Raw genomic sequence first — 22630 nt, 5'->3', positions numbered from 1 at the left:
TTGTTCAGTCTCAGGAAGAGAACGAAAGAAAAAATCACTACTGTTGCATGGTAGGATGATAAATGCCAAAAAATTTTGAGGTGCTCAGCCAGCATGACACAGCACTTCCCTATTTCTTATCCTGCTATAATGTCCAAGGGAGTTAGGAGGATAGTGAGGGTTGGGGGCAGAAAGGGGGACACAATACTATTTATTAAACACTCCTATTTTATATCAGGTGCTGTGTTGTGACGTAGGGACACAGAGATGGTTGTGACCCAAACCCTACCCTCCAGAAAGTCAGTCTAACAAGGAGAGATAGACATATAAACAAGTAAAATAGCTTAAAAGTTTTCTTTTTGCTATACAGGCTATTGTTTGGGCAGAAAGGAGGGAATGGTCAATTCTGAGGATGAGTGAAAGAATTTCAGAGGAAGTAGTGCTTCAGCTGAGTCTTCAAACACGTTTTCTGTAGGTCAAATAGAGAACGGGTTCCTCATGCTTGAACAAAAGCCTGAAGGCTTAAAATAGCTACACTCTGCTCTGGGTGTTACAATATAGGAGCAAGGAAGAGTTACAGTAGTAACAATGGCTAACACTTGTAGTGTATAGTAAGAACTAGGTACTGTGCTAAATAAACTACAGGGATGATTTCAACAAAGAATAGTATTCCCATTTTACAGACGAGAAAAGTAAGGTTAATGGATTAAGACTCTTTTATGAAGGCCACACATAAAATAACAATGAAGAGTTTTAACTCAGGAATACAGAGCCCCAGTTTTTATGAATCACAAATCAGAGGGGTGAGTGAGTGAGTGACAAGATCAGATTTCAGAAAGATTCCCTCCAGCCACCGTGGAATGGATGGGATGGGAAGTCATGGATAGCAGATAGAAAGCAGCAACCCTGTTAATCAGACAGAACAATAAAAGGGAGGCTCTCTAAGCAATGAGGGTTACTGAGGATCAGCACAAGAACAGAGGCTGCGGGAATCGGTGTAGGGGGGTAATATTTGAGAAATATTTGAAGAGATAGTTCTCAGGGCTTGGTTAGACGTGGTCTTCCGTGGGCAGCAGCTAGGACCCTTACTCTGGTTCAGGCCTTAAGGGCAAGGCGGAGGCGTTCGGGTTTGGAAGTGATCAAAAGAACGCCTCAAACCTCGGCGGCGCGGGGGGGATTGGTAGTCCGCGAGGCCGCCCCCAGCGAGGGAAAGCGCTGAGTCATACTGGCGGGGCGCGCTGGGTCGGGGCGGTGCTCGGGCCAGATTCCCCCCCCTTCCCTCTCCTCCGCCCGCGCCCCTGGCCAGCCCTGACTCTCGCGAGAGCCTTACAGGATATAAAAGCCGGCGCCCCGCGCACGGTTTGCGTGTGTGCTTCCTGACTGTCCTTTGTGCCTTGTGAGGAGTGGTGAGTATATGGGCAGCGCGGCCTCTGCGGACCGCATGGCCCCATGCCCCACTCGTCGCCTTTTCCTCCTTCTCCTCCTCCTCCCCCTCCCCCTCCCCGGAGCCTGCCTAGCTCACCTGGGGTTCTCTGACGGAGAAGGTGGCCGGGCGAGGTGGCCCTCACGTTGGACCCCCTTGTGGGTGCGGGGACGTGGTTGAAACCCGAGGCTAACGGCGGCTTGAGTATCCTCTTCCCCCGGCAACCAAAGTAGAGGGCGCTGATTGCTTGGCATGGCTTGGTCGTGATGGGGTTTCCTGCGGGTGTGTGTGGGGGAAGGTTCTAGAGTGGATCTGCAAACTGATTAGAAACTGAGGATACTCGTCTGTCCGTCGTGTATTAGGGGGAAAGGCTGTTCTCGGTCCTGAGCTGTGACTAGCAGTGGAGCTTCAGATACTAAGATTCCGTTTTCCGTCTTTAGTTCTCTATCTGTAGAATGGGTTTGTGGTGATCCTAAATGCCCTCGGTGAAGACTGCGCACTCATCTGCTGGTGCTTTCTTAAGTGCTAGGGTGGGGGGTGATGTTGGGAGTGGCAGGGAGAGTACCTGAAGTGAGTTTTTGGGGAGTGGCTTCCTCCAGGGAAGTTCAAGGGGAGATTTCCTGAAGGGGACACACCGACTGGAAGTCCAGCAGCTTCCCATTCCCCACCGTTGGTTGTGCTTTAGTGGTCGTGGGGGCCCCCTGGAAAATCAGGTTTGGACAAGACAGCCATTTATGTTAGGGTCACATCCAGTGTTTGGTTGCCAAGTTGCTTTGTGCCTTGCTGGTTGGTTTTTTGGTTTGCTATTAAAGGTGTTAAGCAGTAAAAAGATTGTGTCAATCGATGCTTACAACGTTTCTTTTGGTTGTGGTATTATGAACCAAGAACTTGGGACTTGAAAAGTTAGTTTCTTGGCGCTTTCAAACTGATGGCTTACTGGGTTAAATCTTAACTTCTTATTTTGGTCTTGACCTGGGTGAATCCAGTGTAACATTACTCTTTGGCAATAAATTGACTCTTGTTCTACTTATTACTGCCCCAGGATCTTGGCCCCGAGGTAAGAAACCCACTTTTGAAAGGACTTCTGGGCCTTAAATATAACACCTAGAATTTTGAAATAGAGGCGATGCCATAAATCTTGGTCTTGTGTCCTGAAAAAGTTGGATTGGCTTTAGGGTGTGTGCTGTCTTGGGCAAATCTATCTGGAGAAAGGTCAAAGTGTGCTTACCACATTCTGAAGGCAGATGGAGGTGCAGTCCAGGGAAAGGGCAGCATGGCAGCTTCTGGGAGGCAGGTGCTCAGTGTTTATGGCATTGTGCATTTGCGTCCAGGTTTGAGAGTTTCCACCTCTTTCTCTCTCTGCGTGTGTGTAATGAAAATACAGAAGAAAATGTAATTGTACGAATGATGGTTCAGGAACAGTAAGAGTTTACTCCAATTGATAAATTTCCATTTTAAAATGAAAACATAACATTGTAAATCAACTGTACTCCAATAAAAGGTAAAAAAATAAAAACAAAAATAAACTTCGGGGGCTTCCCTGGTGGCGCAGTGGTTGAGAGGCTGCCTGCCGATGCAGGGGACACGGGTTTGTGCCCCGGTTCGGGAGGATCCCACATGCCGCGGAGCGGCTGGGCCCGTGAACCATGGCCGCTGAGCCTGCTCGTCCGGAGCCTGTGCTCTGCAACTGGAGAGGCCCCAGCGGTGAGAGGCCCGCGTACCGCAAAAAAAATAAAATAAATAAATAAATAAAAACCTTCAAATGCACAATACAAAAAAAATGAAAACAGAGCTGAGATTCAGAGGTGTGTAATATTTTTGTTTGAAAAGTTGGAAAGCTTGGTTCATGCTTCTTACTATTATAAAAGTTAATGTAGGAACTTCCCTGGTGGTCCAATGGTTAAGACTCCACACTCCCAATGCAGGGGGCCCGGGTTTGATCCCTGGTCAGGCAACTAGATCCTGCGTGCCACAACTAAGGATCCTGTGTACTGCAACTAAAGATCCTGCGTGCCGCAACTAAAGATCCCTCACTCTGCAACGAAGACCCGGCACAGCCAAATAAATAAATACAAATAAATGTTATTGTATGTTCAGCATCACTGGACACTTTCTACAGCTAATTCTCTAAGTAGATGAAAGTTGCTGGTTATCTAGAAAAGTAAGGCTTGTTTCTAATTGACTTCCTCTTATCTTTTCCAGCTGATCGCAATATGTCTTCAGGACATGCCAAAATTGGGCACCATGCCCCCCAGTTCAAAGCAACTGCTGTAATGCCAGATGGTCAGTTCAAAGATATCAGCCTATCTGACTACAAAGGTAAGAGTAGTTAGGTTCATTAATGTGGAATTATGTTACAATCTAGGGATGGCTTGTTCATTTTCTGTATCTCTTGTCATATTTGATTGTAAAATGATTTTTATATCTCCTGTGTCTTTAGGGTAAGAGGCTTTGTCTTCCCATTGAATTGAAGTGGTGATTATCATCAGTGAACATAGGGTAGATATCCTAAGTCCAAACTGCTTCTGGAGAAAGCACGTGTTTCATTATGTCTGGGCATATATCTTTATTATTTTCCCAGTATTGCTCCTCAGTTATATTATTGGAGATATTCTCATTATCGTGTTATAAAAGGCCTTCAACAATTTAAAGTCTCAGAGCTAAAGTCTTTGGAACTGTGAGACTGTATATTCAGTTCAGTTTAAGAAATATGTGTGTCATGATTGCTGTATTAGGCAGAGGGCTTAGGCACATTCCCTTGACTGTTTTGCCCCCAGAGAAAAATTGATGTCACAATTAGAATAACTCCTTTCTGTTAAATAGTTTCAAGTAGACACCTAGCAAGTTCTAATGAGGCTCTTTTTACTTTGCAGTCATGGAGCAGCAGGGTCTTCTGGGACAATTGAAAATACAAATTCCTTAGAATGCAAACCTGAAACTCAGGTGTCAAGTATACCTTTCTTGGTGGTGTAACAGTTGGTTCCTAGAGTCAGCTTTTGGGTAGAACCTGTGACTAGGTTTCTTAACAAATTACACATGTTGGTTGGAATGAGAGCAGATAAGTGGGGCCCTATGGAGAGAAGCTCCTCCTGGCAAACAAGGTAAGTACAGCACCATAGGGAGGTAACCCTGGCTCAAGGGCAAAGGCATGAGATGAGGTTTAGGAAGAGCTATTGTGTGCCCTCCAGGGCTTGACCTGCTGTAGCTTGTTAGGCAAAGCCGCTGAGGAAGGTTGTTTAGGTGAGTGTGTTGATAGTGATTTTGGCTTTCAAAGTGAATGTCAAAAGGACCTGCTTGTTTTTGACTTTCAAACATTGTTGCTATCTGGAAATAAGTGACTATTTGGAATTGTTCCAAATAGCTCAGCCCATTAGGTATAGTGAGAAGCTGCCCTCAGGTTGAAGATCTAGAATACTTCCAATTGGTAGTCAGAATGAGTTTCATAAAATTGCAACTAGAAATTCTGTTACCTACCAGGAGAATTTTTGGAACTTTTGCCTTATAAATTGTTTCTTTGCTTGTCCTGTCAGGCTTGTTTGAAACATGTCTGTGGTTATTCAGGTGATCACTTAAACCTTAGCCATCAGAGACTTCCCTGGTGGTCCAGTGGTCGAGTCCCCCTTCCAGTGCAGGGGACGTGGGTTCAATCCCCAGTCGGGAAACTAAGATCCCACATGCCGCGGGCATGCTGCGGGGCAACCTAAGCCCATTCGCCACAACTACAGAGCCTGCACACTACATCTAGAGTGAAGCCCGTGCACACTGCAAGGAAGACCCCATGCAGCCTAAATAAATAAATAAACAAATCTTATCCATCGCATTACTGTGGTTCCTTGTGGAAGAATTGCAGAGGTTCTGACTTTCTCTTGTTGGTCTTATTGCCTTGCAGCAGAGAATGCAGCAATTCAGCTCTTTCTGGGCACTGATTATATAAGCATTGGCATTAGACTGTCCAGTAGATAATTGCATCTTTGCTTTTTTTCTTCACTGGAGGACTTGGTGTTTGTGCTGATTTTAACTGTCCAAAGATCAAAATTAGACGGAACAGTGTTTATCTGTAGTTGGCAGCTAACATGGAGGCAGGAAAATAAAGCATGGAAACTGGAAGAACTTTTTCTTGTGGAAGAGGTTCTGACAGCTGCAAGGAGTCTTCTCTGTTGAGCATCTTGGCATTTTAACAAATGTGTCTGCCATCAACTTAAAAAGGCTTCTTTTTTCCCTAGGAGAATGTCTTCAGGTTTACATTCTCTATAAGGCAAGGAAGTCTGATTCTTTTCTTTTCTTTTTTTTTTTTTTTTTTTTTTTTTTTATTTTATTTTATTTTTTGTGTGTGTGTGGTACGCGGGCCTCTCAGTGTTGTGGCCTCTCCCGTTGCGGAGCACAGGCTCCGGACGCACAGGCTCAGTGGCCATGGCTCACGGGCCCAGCCACTCCACGGCATGTGGGATCTTCCCGGGCCGGGGCACGAACTTGTGTCCCCTGCATCGGCAGGCGGACTCTCAACCACTGCGCCACCAGGGAAGCCCTTCTTTTTTTTTTAATACATTTATTTACTTATCTATGGCTGCGTTGGGTTTTCGTTGCTGCACATGGGCTTTCTCTAGTTGCAGAGAGTGGGGGCTTCTCTTGTTGCCAAGCACGGGCTCTAGGCATGCGGGCTTGAGTAGTTGTGGCACATGGGCTTAGTTGCTCTGCGGCATAAGGGATCTTCCCAGACCAGGGCTCAAACCCGTGTCCCCTGCATTGGCAGGTGGATTCTTAACCACTGTGCCACCAGGGAAGTCCCAGGAAGTCTGTTTCAAAGGCTAACTTGGGCTTTTTTTTTCCTCCCAGGAAAATATGTTGTGTTCTTCTTTTACCCTCTTGACTTCACCTTTGTGTGCCCCACGGAAATCATTGCTTTCAGTGATAGGGCAGAAGAATTTAAGAAACTCAACTGCCAAGTGATTGGTGCTTCTGTGGATTCTCACTTCTGTCACCTGGCATGGTAAACCTCTTGGTCCATTTGGTGTGGAGTTTTTTTGTTTTTCTTTTTTTTAATTATTACTATTATTATTTTTTTTGGCTGCACTGTGTGGCATGTGGGATCTTAATTCTCCGACCAGGGATGGAACCTGTGCCCCCTGCAGTGGAAGCGCAGAGTCTTAACCACTGTACCACCAGGGAAGTCCAGGCATATGGACTTTTTTTTTTTTTTTTTTTTGCGGTAGGCGGGCCTCTCACTGTTGTGGCCTCTCCCATTGCGGAGCACAGGCTCCGGACGCGCGCAGGCTCAGCGGCCATGGCTCACGGGCCCAGCCGCTCCACGGCATGTGGTATCTTCCCTGACCGGGGCACGAACCCGTGTCCCCTGCATTGGCAGGCGGACTCTCAACCACTGCGCCACCAGGGAAGCCCTGGACTTTTAAATTAAGCAGCAACTGGGACTGGGAGGCTTTGGCAATAGACTTTCTCAAGTATTGATTTCTGGCTCCTCATAGAAGGAGTACAAATGCTCTGATTTCTCTTGTTCTTACCGCCTGGCAGCAGAGGAAAAGCAGCTTGGATTACAGCTGAGTGTACCCTGGTGACCTTAACTGTCCTCAGCCCGTTATTTTACTGCTGGAAAAAGTTTGAAGTTTTCTGGGGAGTTAGATTAGGAATGTTGGACAGGAGAAGGAATAGTTATAGTTAATGCTTTTGTTACACAAGAGTTTGAATGAATGTGATTGTATGTGTGCTTTTTGCTGTAGGATCAACACACCCAGGAAACAAGGAGGACTGGGACCCATGAACATTCCCTTGATATCAGACCCCAAGCGCACCATTGCTCAGGACTATGGGGTCTTAAAGGCTGATGAAGGCATCTCATTCAGGTATATACCTGCTGGGGGGCTGACAGTCATCAGGAGAATTATCTGATTGGCTGAGGACCTTTTATTTGAAAGGTAGAGCCCTGATCTGTGGAGTCTTTTTTCTCATTTCATTTTTTTTTCCTGTTGTATTGAGAAATAATTGATAGACATCACTGTGTAAGTTTAAGGTGTATGGCATGATGGTTTCATTTCATTCTTTTATGCTGGGCCTAAGGGGAAGGCCAGTGCAAGTGTGGGAGACCAGCCTATTTCCATTTCTTCTCTATTCTAAGAAAGCAGTTTCTAAAACTGTACTGTCTCTCTCAAACCTTTAATACTTTTTTCCAGGGGCCTTTTTATTATTGATGATAAAGGTATCCTTCGACAGATCACCATAAATGACCTTCCTGTTGGCCGTTCTGTGGATGAGACACTGAGACTAGTTCAGGCCTTCCAGTTTACTGACAAACATGGGGAAGGTAAGTCAGTCTGCCTCGTGACAGGACAGCGGAGTGGGAAAGATGGGAGGAACAAAGTCTACCAGATAAGAAAAGGGTGATTATGTCTCCTGAAGAAGTTGCCATCTCTAGATTATAGTGGGTTGTGGGGGTGGGGCAGTGGAAAAGCCTGGGGAGGAGAATATAAAGGCTTCTTGTTCCAACCGCATATTCCCAGCTTCTCCCCTGATTATTTAGTATCGCTCACTGCTGCAGATTGAATTTATTAAAAGAGTATAGGAGGATCCCATAGGTGTGTGTGTTAAGGGCAAAACAAAAGGCTGGGAATCACACCTAGACATGAACCATGCCGCTCTTGACAAGTATTTACTGGGGGGAGAGCTTAATCCCTGTAGACCATATTTGTTTCATTGGGGTAATGTCCAGCCAGTTTTGGAAAATGGAAATGAAAATAGGACTAAGATAACTTATCCAAAGACAGTAGGTAGAAACAGTTAATATATTTTTATCTTTTAAAAATCCATTCTGTTGGTGCAGTGTGGTTGTATTTGTAAGACTTACAATCAACAAATACCAAACTATATATATGCTCAATATAAAAATTTTTTTAAGGAAGGAGGGGTTAGGGCTGAAGGGTTTGAGATGAAATACCAAGGTTCTTCGTTAGAAGTTTCAGGATGAAAGACGATGTTTTTGTGAGTCTGAACATGACCGAGTAGATTTAATTTACGGTTTTTATCTAGCATTTGCTAGAGTGCAGGTCTTTCTTACTGCTCTAGCCCTTTTCTCCTTATATATTCTCTCATTGCAGTGTTTTGATAAAGTCCTGAACTACTTGCTCCCAGCCTTTGAGTTTATAAGGCTGTAGCTTCTGACAGCTCCCCACCTCCGCCCAGTGTAGTTGTTGTTGGAATGAGATAACCTTATCCCAACTGGGTTGAGTTTTAAGAACTCAGCTCCTCCGTCTGCTGCAGGTGCTGGGTATGTAGGGGGAGGGGATCTTGAACCCCACCCCCACCCCAGCTTAATATGATTGAGGGTAAGATGGTTGTGATCAAGTGCTACTGATATCAAGTGCACAGGTGGACTTGGACAAATTTCTTGTCTTATTACATCTCATTTTCTTTCTCTAGAAAATAAGTAGTTCCGACTAGCACTCTAAGGCTCATTTCAGCTCTGACCTTGTGAGTTAAAGGAGGTGGAAGTTAAGAGTCTGGATTAGTGGTGTTTGTTTGGGGGACCCAAAAGTGCTAGCTTGACTAGAGTGGAAGGCTAATAGGTAATGGGAATCAGAAGGCACCATTTGCAGAAGCATGTGTGGGCTTTACTCTGGATTAAAGGAGCAGACAGCTGCTGAGACTGCCCTCTGGTGGAGAATGAAGTTCAGTACAAAGACGGAAGGCGCTGTGGAGTGGCCAAGTCGGCCCTTTGCTGGACTTTGCTAGGACCTTGCATAGACTGTTGAACCCAAGCTTTCATGACTCTGAAGCTTACTTCTTCACACTCTTGTTCTCTGCTGCTTCCCATCCCATTAGAACAGGCACAGCTTTCTGTGCGCAGCCTTTTATGGCTTATAATATGATAGTTCCCACTTGAGAGCATGTAAATACCAACCAAGCAGTCTATATGAGGTGCTGTCATGTGTTGTTTATTTGACAAATAACCCTGCATTCCTATTTTTAAAACTGAGATATAATTGACATATAACATTATATTATTTTCAGGTGTACAACATAATGACCTTATGTTTGTATATCCTATGTTCCTATTTTTACCTAAAATTTTTTTTTGATCTTGAATTTTACACTTTTTTGCAGGGGAGCAGTCTTTAAGTAAACTACATTACATTTTAGCAGAGAGAAGGGTGGAACTGACAAATACCACAGAGAAATTTTTTACTGAAAAAATCCTATGTTCCTATTTTTAAGGACAAATAAACCAATATTTAAACACGGCATATATTCATAGTTAATGGTGGAACTGGGATCCAAATTCAAAGCCCTCCTTTTCTTAGGTAATTTAAAATGCTGAAAAAGTCATTGTTTAGGGCCTTCTGTGTTGGCGAGAGTTGTGGTACTTCAGCTGCACTTGAAAGCTGGTAAATGTGGGACTCAGCCAGTTCTTCTGGGCTCCATATTGATCCTGAAAAACCAGCACTGTTGGGTATGAGTGAAACATCCAAATGTGGATCTTTCTGTCCTGTCATTAATTATTGGTACAGTCTTAAGTGCCAAGAGGCTTTAGTGCCAAGGAGACTAAATTGTCAAGGTCCTTCTTTCTGGTTCATTATTCCTCCTATCTTTGTATCATTTGTATTTCCGGACAGAAGAATCTTTGGTTTCCTTGCTGGCAAACTATGGGGTGGCTCTGGGTCTGGTCTCTGCTTTTGTGTTGCTTTTTATTCTTGGAAGCTTGTTTATGTTTAGGACCTGTGTTCTAATCCTTTGGTGCCACTAAAGCCAATGACTGTGTAACAATCAAATGGAGATTTTGTAAAGCAGCTGGGTTTGCCATTTAGTGCTTGTTCCATCCATACCTTGTTCCCAGACTGCTGTTTGCAGTGTCTGACATCTGAGGCTGTGACATCCTTGGACTGAAAGAGGCTTCCCCTCTCTCACCTGAGCAAGTGAGATTTTTGCTGCTCCATTACTGGACTTTGCTGACTACATGCTTCCTAGAAGACTAAACAGCAAATAGAGTGGAAAATCAGAGATTGGTTCCCTTGCCTCACTTTCCTCAGGTTTGCCCAAGGAGCATTGCTAACTTAGGATCGTTGGAAAGGTTGAAAGGTTATGCTTTTCTGCATAAAGTGTGCGAAAGATTCAAACTTGGACCTTTTGCTTACCAGGGTATAGCAGGCAGTTACTTAGTGAAACAAGCAGGACCTTTTGTGGAGGTCCTGCCCCTTATTTCAGGCATTCTTGTTTGGCAGAGTTAAGGAACACTGAGAAGGCAAACTGCTTGCTGCTTTCAGATCTCTTGAAGGGCTGCTAGAGGGAAGAAGCAGCTTAGTGTTAGGGTTTACACAGTCCTAGCTTTGTCATTTTTTAGCTTATATTTTTTTGGGTATGGGGGCAAGTCACTTAAGGTTTTTTTTAATCAATTTTTATTGTGGTTATATATAATTTACCTTTTTTTTTTTTTTTTTTTTTTTTTTTGCTGTACGCGGGCCTCTCACTGTTGTGGCCTCTCCCGTTGCGGAGCACAGGCTCCGGACGCACAGGCTCAGCGGCCATGGCTCACGGGCCCAGCCGCTCCGCGGCATATGGGATCCTCCCAGACCGGGGCACGAACCCGTATCCCCTGCATCGGCAGGCGGACTCTCAACCACTGCGCCACCAGGGAGGCCCTATAATTTACCTTTTTAAGTGCATAATTCAGTGGCATTAATTACATTCACAGTGGTGTACATCTGTCACCACTGTTTCTCTTTTTCATCATCCCAAACAGGCAGTAGTAACCATGAAGCAATAACTTAGCATTCTCCTTTCCCTCCAGCCTTTGGTATCTTCTACTTTCTGTGTCTATGAATTTGCCTGTTCTAGGTATTTCATGTGAGTGACATCATACAGTATTTATCCATTTGTATTTGGTTTCTTTCACCTAGCATAATGTTTTCAAGGTTTATCCAGGCTGTAGTATGCATCAGAACATTATTCTTTTTAAAGGCTGAATAATATTCTGATACACACACACACACACACACACACACACACACAAAATGTTAGGTCTATCCATCCGTTAACAGGTTAACAGGTTGTTTGCACCTTTTGGCTATTGTGAATAATATTGCTAAAATATTGGTGAACTGGTGTCTGAATCCTTGTTTCCAGTTACTTTGAGGCTATATATAGGAGTAGAATTGCTGGGTCACATGGTAATTCTATGTTTAGATTCTTGAGGAACTGCCAAACTGTTTTCCACAGCACATGCACCATTTTACATTCCCAGCAGCAATACCAAGGGTTCTTTACATCCTTCCCAACATTTACTTTCCTTTTTTTTTTTTGTTAAACTATAGCCATCCTAGGGGATGTGAAGTGGTATCTCATTGTAGTTTTGACTAGTGATGGCATATTTTCATATGTTTATTTGACCATTTGTATATCTTTGGAGATATGTCTTTTTTCAAGTCCTTTGCCCACTTTTGAATTGGGTTATCTGTTGAACTGTGGGAGTTCTGGATTTCAATTTTGGCTATTAATCCCTTATCAGATAGGATTTATAAATATTTTTTCCCATTCTGTGGGTTGTCTTCACTCGCTTCATAATGTCCTTTAATCTACAGAAGTCCTTAATGTCAATCAAGTCCAATTTACCTTATGTTTTTTACTGTTGTTTGTGTTTTCAGTATCATATCTAAGAGTACATTTCCAAATCTAAGGTCATGAAGTTTGACCACCCTGTGTTTTCTTCAAAGAGTTTATGGTTTTAGCTCATATGTAGGCTGTTGATCCATTTGCGAGTATATTTTTTGTGTATGGTATGAATAGATGTCCAATTTCGTTGTTTTACATGTGGAAATCCAGCTGTTCCAGCACCATCTGTTGAAGAGCATTTAAGCTTATTTTTCAAAAGGTGCATTTTTGAAGCATACATAAAATTACAGAGAACATATGAATACCCATTTACCTACTACCGTTAGCAAAATCGTAATATTTTGCCGTACATGCTTTAGACAGATTATTTTTAGAACAAAGTATAAAGTTGAAGCTGTTACTTAATTTCTTTAAATTTCAGTTACTCTGTGAACAAATTAGGTATCATAGTAATTAGGGCTCTGGTGAGGATTAAATTACATATTTATAGTTTTGTACTAAAAGGCTGAGTGATCTCAGACTGCAGGGTGGGCTTCCTGGTGCCTGAATGTTGAAACTCTTTAGGGCTCAGATTTGGTTTTGAGGCATCCAATTGTCCTTGGGAGGGTGGAGCTCACCACTGATCAGGTTATTAATTAGTACCCTTTCTCTTGCAGTGTGCCCAGCTGGCTGGAAGCCTGGCAGTGATACCATCAAGCCTGATGTCCAGAAGAGCAAAGAATATTTCTCTAAGCAGAAGTGAGCACTGGGCCATTTTAGGGCCAGGCTGCAGTAGGTGGCCATGAGAACAAAACCTCTTTTGTACTATTGTTATGCTTAAAACACAAGACCTTGCACTCAGCCCAGATGTGGTGTGGGACAGGACAGGCCTTTCCTGCAGGGGTTGGGGAGGCCAGCCTTTCTTCCTCTGGAGGGAATGGCATGAGCTGTATTATGGGGCAGGCAAACTGATGTGTATAGTAGTAGGGTATCACTTTCAGTCTTTTGTAGTTTGATTAAACTTGAGCTGAGACCTTGTTGATTCTTCATTTTAGGGGGACATTAGCCTTTGATTGTAAGAGGAATTTACTTTTTGCTTTCCCTCTTTAGGGGAAAATGAGGTGTGAGAGTGCCTCAGAATCAGGAAATTATATTGAGGGGAAATGCAAGTAGATACACAGAGAATGGACCTCGAAGCAAGGTGTTTCATTTCACCATATCTGGAGAAGAGCAAGGCCTACTACAGTACTGGCCAAGGCACTGCAATTTATGCTATAGGCTGGGTTGCAGGTTAAGAGCCCAATGAGATTACTGACATTTACTTTTACACTACTGGGAGGGCTGTATGAAAACCTGAAGCTTGGCCTCTTCTGATAAATGCCTGGTACTGGTTCTGTAAAAAGATCAGAGTTAGAGGCTTCAGTACCTTTGGAACTAAAAGGGGGAGGGGGAGACACACACAGTGCTGGTGTTCATAGGGTAGAGGCTTTCTGTGTCAGAAGCACAGTGCCGAGCACCTCTTGGCTTCCCTGGGTTTCTATCCTTGATTTAAGGGTAGTTCTTATCCTCATATCCTTGTCCTGAGGGAGGGTTGTCAGTGGGGCAAAGGTGGATTCCTCCTGGGCTCTTGAGGCTAGGGCAGATTCAGGGCTGAGAATCCTGTATATCATGTGGTACCCTTCTAGACACCTTCCAGACATGGCTACCCCAACCTACCTACCCTTCCAGTATTCAGACAAGCAAGAACTATGAGCAGCAGTATAGGATTCCTGGGGCCTTTAATAATAGCTTATATGCCAGGCACTATTTCATATTTATTCAGTCTCCATAATAATCCTCTGAGGCAGGTACCATTATTTAGGGGATAGTTGCTTCTTAAGCCCTGTAACATGTAGCATCTTGAAGCACTGCAGAGAAATGGTAACAGGTAATCCATATTCCAAGGCAGGTGGCAAGTCTGGATCTGCTTTGGTCTTTTGACTAAACTTCTTTAAGCCTTGTTATCTTCATTTAAGATCTCTACTATAATTCTTTATCAAAAATGATCATCTTGGGGCTTCCCTGGTGGTGCAGTGGTTGAGAGTCCGCCTGCCGATGCAGGGGACACGGGTTCGTGCCCCGGCCCGGGAAGATCCCACATGGCTGGGCCTGTGAGCCATGGCTGCTGAGCCTGCGTGTCCGGAGCAACGGGAGAGGCCACAACAGTGAGAGGCCCGTGTACCGCAAAAAAACAAAACAAAACATCATCTTGTACCCAATAAAATCTTGTCTAGCCAAATAAGTCCCAGCAGGTGCCACTGTCATAAATGAGGATCCCACAGGGGAGGGGAGGCTATCAAGGGCCAGGGGATGCAGGTGGTGAGACCCTGGGGCTGAGCCAGCCTCTGCTGGGATTCTGAGGCTTACTGGGTATGAATGTGGTGAAGTGAAGCTCTTGGGATGTAGAGCTAGGCTCCTCTGAGGTCTGGGCCAAGCCCAGTGAGGCCAAGCGTTGGGCAGGCGGAGTGGAAAAGTAGGCCTTCTGCTCTTCTGAGTAGCGCTCTTGAGGTGGCACAGCATCCCGGTAAGTCCAGTCACGCCAATGGAAGTTGAAGCGTTCAAGCAGGGTGATCCTGTCCGCTCTTGCAGGTACACAGTCGAGGGGCTTTGTGGGTGGCAGATCCGGCACCTCTATTCCTCGCAGCAGCACCACCCCTCGGATGGCAAACCAGCCCCCAAATCTGGGATGTATGCACACACCTGATATGTGCTGGGGAGTGGGTAAGAAAAAAACAGTCATGGAGGTCGTCTTGGCACCAAATCCAGCTACCAGCAATGCAAGCTAGGTTTGTTCACTTAATTCTCATTTCTCATTCTGAGTCTACATGTGAGCGAGCCTCTGTCAGTCTTTGGACTCCTCTATTCCCTCTCCTGGACAACTTTTTTCATGAAGTCACTGACCACAAGGAAAGGTTCCTTGAGCTGAACTTCACCTTCCCAGTCTCACCACTCTAATCACAGCTCTGCCCCCTCCATTCTATCACAAAGACTAAGAACAGACTAGTTCTGACGTGATGTGTCCCTAGGAACCAGACCCCCCTGACCATGGTGCACCTTTGTCCTGGATTGTACCCATCAATTCCTTTACCCAGGGGAGGTGGAAGAATGACACCTGAAATCTTTTCTTTTGGCTGTGCCTCGCGGTTTGCGGGATTCTCAGTTCCCCAACCAGGTAATAAACCTGGGCCATGGCAGTGAAACCACGGAATCCTAAACACTAGGCCACCAGGGAACTCTTGGGACTTGAAATCTTGAGGGATTTTCCTTTCCTTTTCTTTCTCAGCCCCTATTCATATTTGCCCTCTGACCTGGGTTCCCCAGGGGTCAGACTCCACATCCTGTCGTTGGTAGTAATAAGCTGCCCCTGCCACATGGGCTGCTGTCTGGGCCAGAATCTTGGGGCGCCGGTTCGGGTGTACCTCGTAGTCAGCGATGATTTCTACTTGCATCTCTGGGAGGCTCTGTGATAGAGAACAAGATGGAAGCTTTTAGCACAAGAGGAATCATGACCATGTCCAACAGATCCTTAAGTTGTGTTAACACGGCCCTGTCCTCAGAAGTCATGTTTAAAGGGGAAACATGACCTTAAACTTGGAGTTGGGCTGGGGGCTCCAGCGTGAAGAAAACGATACTGTGTCTAGGAGGGCCCATGTTTGAAGGGAAATACAGTCTTGTTCAGAAACCTTTATGAGGGGTGACTTGGCTCTGCCCTCTGGAGGCCCAGTGTGGAGGAAGACATGGCCCAGCTTTGGGGAGACCCAGTGTATGTGTAAGTGTGTATGTATACATGTAAAGTGTGTAGTGGGGGAGTATTCTGTCCTCAAAAGACCCCAAAGACAGCATAAAGCTTCCAGGTCTAGGGCAAAGAAAGGTGAGAGATGCGTGGGGAATGTTGGGCTTATTCCCATTTCGCTTGGAGGCCAAGGGAAATCTGATCATATAGTTGTCCATCAGTGAAGGGTGAGTGAGACTGGTTTCAGACCTGGGGGGCTGCTAGAGGAGGTGGCCAAACCTGGGGTGAGAAGGCAGAATGGGGAGAGATCACATTGTCAAGGCTGGCTTTAGGATACCCTTCTGCCTGGGAAGTGGTTTCTAGCCCTAGGCAGGTCTAGATCCTGCACTAAGCTTCGAGGAGCTGGAAGCAGATGCAGGTTTTGAAGCTGGGGAAGGCTACAGCCAGCCTTGCTCACCTCTCTAACACGGCCCAGGTGGTAGGCCACACACTGGTCCACAGGGTCAGTCAGTGGTTGGAGGTGGCAGCTCTGCAGGAAGGGCTTGAGGGCCCGGTCAAACATGGCAGGTGTGCTGAGTACCAGGAAGGCCAGGGTAGGTCCTGGCAGGGGCAGGTGGAAGGCTGGAGGCAGGAGTGCATTGTACCATGCCACCTGGAACAAAGAAAATTCAGGCCACACAAGAGGGCCAACTTAGGCCTTAGCCAGGCCCATACCTTAGCTTCACATTCAAGGCTTCATGCATCTTGCCCAGCCTCCATCTTATTTAATCAATGAAATTCTACTGATGTATGATGTGTGTTTATGGGGGCGCATCTGAATCTGATGGAGTTAAAATAGGCAAAGAATTCATAAAAAACTAAGGACAAAAAAAATTGATTATATTGTGGTAAGTGCAATAACAGGGCCAGTGAAGGCCCTCTGAAATTAGAAAAGGCTTCTTGGAAGCTGAGTCTTTAAGGCTAGGAAGGAAACTTACAGGCTGAGGTGGAGAGGGAGAATCTGGTGTGTGTTTTAAATAGGTCCCAGTGTAAACAGAGGTAAAAAGTGCAAGGCATAGTTGGAGAATAGCAAATTGTCTAGTTTGACAGAAGTGAAGCATCTGTAGAGGGGAGCAGAGGGAGAGAAGGTTGGAGAGATCAGTAGGAGTAAGACTGACTGGCCTTGAATACTACCAATTTGAGGAATATGGGTCTAATTTGGTGACAATGAGGGGCTAGCCATTGAAGATTTAAGGAGTAAACTGACATGATCAGTTTTAGATCAGTCTGGCTGCAGTGTGGAGGATGGAATGGAGGCAAAGTGACAGCGAGGAGGTTACTGCAGAAATTCAAATGAGAAATAGTGGCCTGGACCAAGAGCATAGATGGGTTGAATGGAAGGGAATGGATCTGGGATAGGAGACAGATTGCTAAAGGTCTCAGTGGCTGATTGTATGTGGAGCTAGGGAGGTGAGAGAAGGAGGAGCTTAGGATGACTGGCAGGGCTGTATATGGCACTGTTCAATACCATAGCTCCCCCTATCCAGGCCTACCTGATTGCACCAGCTAGGCAGTCCCACTCTCCCCCATACCTGACATCCACCACTACTACCTCAACACCTTTACTCAAGCTCTTCCTGATATTTGGGATGTACATAACGTTCCAATCTATCTTTTCATATATAGTTCAACTCCATTTTTAACAGGGAAGCCTCTCTGAGGCTAGATCCAACCTACCTCTTCCTCTATAATCCTCTCCCAGCACTGCTGTGTGCCACTCAGTGGAAGAGGTGGAAGTGGGCTGCCTCTTAAGCATCAGGCAAAAGGCTCAAGCTGAGTTGATTTAGCTTTGTTTCCAAGCACAGGGCTCAGTGCAGGGGGCACTGGATATGGGGAAATGGACCTATATGAACAAGACTTCTGTGTCAGGCAAGTGTATAGTTTCTATACCCAGCTCAGCACTGGTGACTGGCAACATCATGAATGTAACCTTTTATTGGTAGATGGAACAACCCAGCCAATTGTTTGCTTGTTCAACACCATGAATGCCCTTCGCTAATCAGATGACCTAAATTCTAGCCATGCAAACATTCCAGACCTTGCCCTCCTCCCAACTCCTTCGGGAAGCTTCCAAAATGACTCTGGCCTCACAGTACCTTTCTTTCTGTAAATTACGTAGGTGACAAAGCCACAGGGTTACTAGATCATATGGTGTCTCCTATTCATCAGTCCGGCATTGTATGAGGGTAAAAGGACAAACCTGCAACAGTTCTCTACCCGTTTACCCCAAGCGCCCGTTGAGACCCTGTCCCGATACGTCAAACGAACACGGGGCCAGAAGAGCTCGGGAAAGTTCAGAGGACTCCAGGGCCTCACGCCGGTGGCACCGAAGCCAACCATACACTTCGCCCTAAAACCACAGTAGGGATAAACCAACCTGAAAGGGGTAAACCTCGAAGCCAAAAGGGCACAACGTGTCCTCAATCTTCTGCTTCAGCTCTGCGACTTGCGGCTCCATAGCGCACGCTACACGCTGAGCCTGCTGGGGAATGGAGTCTCAAGGTAACTCGGGACGTTAAGCTTTGAGGCAGCTTGGACTCCATTTCCCAAGAACTACTGGGATCGGCAGCTGGACTTCGTTGGCTCTGCGCGATGCATCCTGGGATAAGTAGTTCATTCAGTCCTTAGAGACAGCCACTACAGAAGCAGAAAGACTCGGTTTCCCGGCAAGCTTCACGGTCGGGGTGTGACTGCGCGTGCTGCTTCCAGGGAAACGTAGTTTGGTAGCCTGCATCGCCAGCTGTCTCCAGTAGAGGTGAACTCAGTTTCCCAAGTGGCACCGTGGAGGCCAGAGCGAAGTCGGGCTTTCCCGGCCTACCGTAAGGTTTGAACCGGGCGGCGGCAGTAGTCGCTGGCACAGGTTCGGTGTGATGGTGCAAGTGTCGTGCGTCTGGAGAGGTCTCAACCAAGATTTGGTACCTTTCAACTCCCACCTCATATCTGCGTATCAGGGCATCCCGCTTCTCCTCCAGTTCCCCAAGGAACTGACTAGTCCCAGAGGCGCAGTTTTGGTCTGATACTGCATCCTTACCTTTATTATTGCATCCCTCACTCACCTCTTTAGATCTGACGTTGTGGTCTTTCCTGAGCTGTGCCTTGGGTGTCCACAGTTGGGAGAGCAAGGGCATAAGATGCCAGGGAGCCAGAGCTCTGCCGCAGGCTATGAGTCGGAGCCTGAGCTGGTCTGAGCAGCTCGACGCGCTTCTCAATGCTACTGACGGAAATGTGGCCAGGATTAAGGTGAGGGGGCGCCTGAGTCCCCGCCCTCTGGTTTAGGGGATGTGGGTTAAGGGACTGCAAGACAGAACTCATTGGCCTGTACATTTGTTTTTTTGTAGCAAAGGCTATATCCCCTTGGAGTCTCCACCGCGGGTATTGTTCCTTTTTCTACCTATCCCTCAGCCTTTTCTCTTTCCAGAATCTGCCTTTTTCCAGTGCCTATGCCGTCCATTATTCCTTCCAAATTCCAGCTTTTTCTTTTCCTGAACAAACATTCCCCCCCCCCCATAGGCTTTGCACTTGTCCCTTCCTTATTCCCTCAGCAGGAGACCTGACTGGGACCTGGATTTCCCCTCATTACTTACCTCCCCAGTCAGGGGTCCAAGCTCAACAGCCTTGGGCTCTAGAGACTCCCATTGTCCCAGAGAGACTAAGTTGGGCTGAGGCCCGTAGTGCATCTTTTCTCTGGGATGAAGTAACGATTCTTCGATCCCAGCTTGATCCCAGGCTCAGGTGAGGCATGGAATCCTACGTGAGTATGTTTGGGGTTTGCGTGAGACGAGGATACCAGGGTTTGGGGGAGCCCCTTACATAGTAGCTCATGTGGTTTTTCTGCCTGGGTAGGTGACTGAGGCACTAAAGCAGGCTGTGCAGGGCCTGCTGGAAGAGCGAGAGCAGCAGAAGTACCAGATCTCTGCCCTAGAAGGTATCTGATCAGTTCTTTTCTTCATATACACAGCCTCATATGTGTGAACACATTTTGTTGCACTCCTGTTGTGTGTGTACTTGTGTCTTGATTTGCAAGTGGAGTCTCTAGGCTCATGTGTGAAGTTCTTAGAGGGGCTGATCCCCAACTTGTCCCACTACAGCATCACTAAGGTTGCTGCAGGGGGGCCCAGAGCAAAGGGTCCTTCTCTTGGAGCAACGCCTGGAGGGGCTGAGAAGGGAACTGCAGGGCCTTCGAAGCCAGGTACAGGAACAGGCCTGAGCCCAAATACAAACAGGACCACAAAAGTGCAGTGCTACCAGTGGCCTTCACCAAGAGCTGCAGAATGAGTAAGTGATGGGCAAAACCTCGCCTTCTTCAGGCCTCTGAACTCCTGGTACTCTGGTAGCCTCCTCTGGGCTTGTTAATTGGCTTTAGAATGACACTGCTGTCATCCCTGCAGGCCATAACTGCTGTGGGAGGAGTCCGAGATTCTTCAGGAGGAACTGAAGTTGCTGCAGGACCAGCTGAGTGAGTAAAAGATTGGGGGTGGGTATGAAGTCACCTGTTCCCTTTTCTGGAAAGCCTTCTTGCTTTCCTAATAAATGACCATAGCTCCAACTGCTTGAGCTTCCTAGAAATCTGGCCAAATATTTTGTCTTACCTCTCATGGTGTGAGTCTAGTCTCCCCAGTCAGCTTGGAAACTTTTCAACAGCTGGACCAGAATGCTTCTGTCCTAGTTTTCAGTGCCAGAGAAGGGGAAGGAAGGAAGTTGGAGAACATCCCCCTTACATTTTCTCTCATCCACAGGCCAGCACCAGGAGCTGCTGCTGAAACAGATGACTGAGGGACGGCAAGCTCAGGCCCACAGCTGGAAGGTAGGACCAGGATCGGACCTATCTGTTCACATCTCCCTTTGGAGGCCCCTTCCTTTCTCTGTCTATCCTGTTTCACAGGCGGGCCAGGATACCCTCTCCTATCCCTATCTCATTCCTTCTCTTCCCTGTGCTGACTCCACCTGCCTCCAAAGCTCTTCTTCCCAAGCCCTCTGCTCCAGGCCATGAGAAACTATCTTTGTCCACATGAGGGTTCCGAGTGTGCTGAAGAGGCTAATTGTGGGGAGGGGGAGTTGCTCCTGGAGAGGGAGAGGTTTGATCCCACCTGGGCCCATGGTCTGGCAGATGTTGGATCAGCTGGAAAGTGGCCAGGAGGGCAAAAGTCACACCCTGGAGGCTGCCAGGACAGAGGTCCAGGAGGCCCGGTGGGAGCACGACCTCCTCAGGTCAGGGAGTATGGGTGCTTGCGGTAGTGGAAGGGATTTGTCTCACAGAGACCAGGCACTAGGGACCAAAGTTCAGCTATCTTAGATTTGAAATGGGCTGGTAGGGGTGGTATGGTAGGGGTTGCAGCCCATACGGGCAGTACTGGGCATTCTTTACTTGACACAGAGTCACGGAGGTATTTCTATATATTTGGAGGATAAAGGCGGAGGGGACTGGAGTCCTAGCCTCAGGAAGGAGGACAGTTCTGTGCTGGGAGGGCCCCCTTGACCCACCATCACCATCTCTGCCTTTGATTCTTTCCCCTTTGCAGGACTTCCGTTCACGTCCTCCAATCTAAGCTGCCCCAGGCTGCCACCTTCGCCATGTCTCTTTCTTCATCTAGCTCTGAAGTCAGTCTTCCAGACAGTAACAGTAGTTGGGAACTTTTAAGGTGGCTAGGTTGGGGTAAGGCATGGTTCTGGGGGAAGCTGAATCTGATTGGTGCCTGGATGCCAGCTGCCTAATTTTTTGATATTGGGTAGAATGGAGTCTCTGCCTCTTTCTTTGTGAATCCATCAGCCTCTGTTGCTCCTTATCCCAAGTCAGGCCTTTATGTCCTTCCCCATCAGGGCCCACAGCCTAGGTCTGTATGTATCACAGTGCTTGCTGATGATTTGTTCTCTCTTCCCTTTCTTTCCTCTTAGATCTCCAGAGGCATACCCTTTCTAACCTGCAGCCCAACAGCTTTCAGCTCCAGGCCCAGAGCCCTATACTTTAAGGGCCCCAAGATGCTCCTGAGTGACTGTAAGGACTTGTAAGAGCAGTAGGATGATGTCTTCTTTGCTCACCTTCCCCTCCAAGGTCCTGTTTCTGGGTCCCCTTCCCCTCCCCTCTTGATCTAGCTGGTGTTTGCCCTCCGTACTGAGGTTTGTCACTGCCTGTCCAGCCTTACCCACAAGCAATAAAATGGTTTAATCCTCCCTGATGTGTTTTCTGTGAATCAGCACCCACATGGGATAGACTCAGCTGTACCTTTTCTTCTTCCTGTGACTTGATTGCTTCCTGTCACCTCTCTCTCTGAAATCCAAGTTCATAGACATTTATAACTGTATCTTCTGAGTGCAAGCCCTGTGCTTAGTGGACGTTGGAAGGAAGAGCTCCCATTCTGGTGGGTAGAATGAGGTAGGACAATGCTCTGGGGCAGTACTGCTATGGGGATGCAGAGGAGGGCAAGACTGCATTTCTGCAGCAGTCTCCTCCTTAGTCTCTCTTCTTTCAGTCTCTACCTCTAGTCCAATGGCGTTCAGGGCTTTTTGACTGTGACCTCCAGTAAGAAATACAGTTTACATTGTAGCATAGTAAATATAAATGTATGTATTTATTAACTGAAACAAATTTTATGGTTCAATACTATTCTTACTAAGAGTTATGCACTCTGATATTTCCTATTATATTTTTTAAAATGCTTTGTGGCTATTGGTTCTGATCCTTCCACCACTTGGTTGCTCTCTGGAAGTATACCTTCCTGGGTAGACTAAGGGAAGCTTTACTTTTTTCTTACCTGAGCTTTGTATTCTAGACAGTGCAGTCCAGGGTTTCCCTAGAAGTAGCAGCATCTCACTGAGGTCTCATTAGGTCT

General features: G+C 46.4%; 3 protein-coding genes across 3 annotated transcripts; 2 read left to right on the top strand and 1 right to left on the bottom strand.

The window, feature by feature from the left end:
• Nucleotides 1-1308: 1308 nt before the first annotated feature.
• Nucleotides 1309-13025, top strand: PRDX1 (peroxiredoxin 1). Its single transcript, XM_082613978.1, has 6 exons — nucleotides 1309-1385; nucleotides 3605-3721; nucleotides 6236-6389; nucleotides 7135-7257; nucleotides 7585-7715; nucleotides 12670-13025. Exons 2-6 carry the CDS (start codon nucleotides 3616-3618, stop codon nucleotides 12753-12755), a joined length of 600 nt encoding a protein of 199 aa, XP_082470104.1. The 5' UTR covers nucleotides 1309-1385; nucleotides 3605-3615; the 3' UTR covers nucleotides 12756-13025.
• Nucleotides 13026-13146: 121 nt separating this feature from the next.
• Nucleotides 13147-18311, bottom strand: MMACHC (metabolism of cobalamin associated C). Its single transcript, XM_082613975.1, has 4 exons — nucleotides 18181-18311; nucleotides 16222-16416; nucleotides 15340-15492; nucleotides 13147-14741 (listed from the first exon to the last, which is right to left on the bottom strand). The coding sequence occupies exons 1-4, from the start codon at nucleotides 18259-18261 to the stop codon at nucleotides 14328-14330; spliced, it is 843 nt and encodes a 280-aa protein (XP_082470101.1). The 5' UTR covers nucleotides 18262-18311; the 3' UTR covers nucleotides 13147-14327.
• Nucleotides 18312-18947: 636 nt separating this feature from the next.
• CCDC163 (CCDC163 homolog) lies at nucleotides 18948-21918 on the top strand. The gene is made up of 9 exons (XM_082612132.1): nucleotides 18948-19043; nucleotides 19142-19175; nucleotides 19346-19535; nucleotides 19586-19616; nucleotides 19647-19728; nucleotides 19892-20004; nucleotides 20199-20259; nucleotides 20540-20607; nucleotides 21696-21918. Exons 1-9 carry the CDS (start codon nucleotides 18966-18968, stop codon nucleotides 21807-21809), a joined length of 771 nt encoding a protein of 256 aa, XP_082468258.1. The 5' UTR covers nucleotides 18948-18965; the 3' UTR covers nucleotides 21810-21918.
• Nucleotides 21919-22630: the final 712 nt, after the last annotated feature.

Source organism: Mesoplodon mirus, assembly GCF_964341445.2.
Source record: "Mesoplodon mirus genome assembly, chromosome: 3".
In the NCBI taxonomy this organism is placed as follows: domain Eukaryota; kingdom Metazoa; phylum Chordata; class Mammalia; order Artiodactyla; family Ziphiidae; genus Mesoplodon; species Mesoplodon mirus.
The sequence above is the reverse complement of the archived record's forward strand: the minus strand, read 5'-3'. Positions and strand labels throughout refer to the sequence as shown.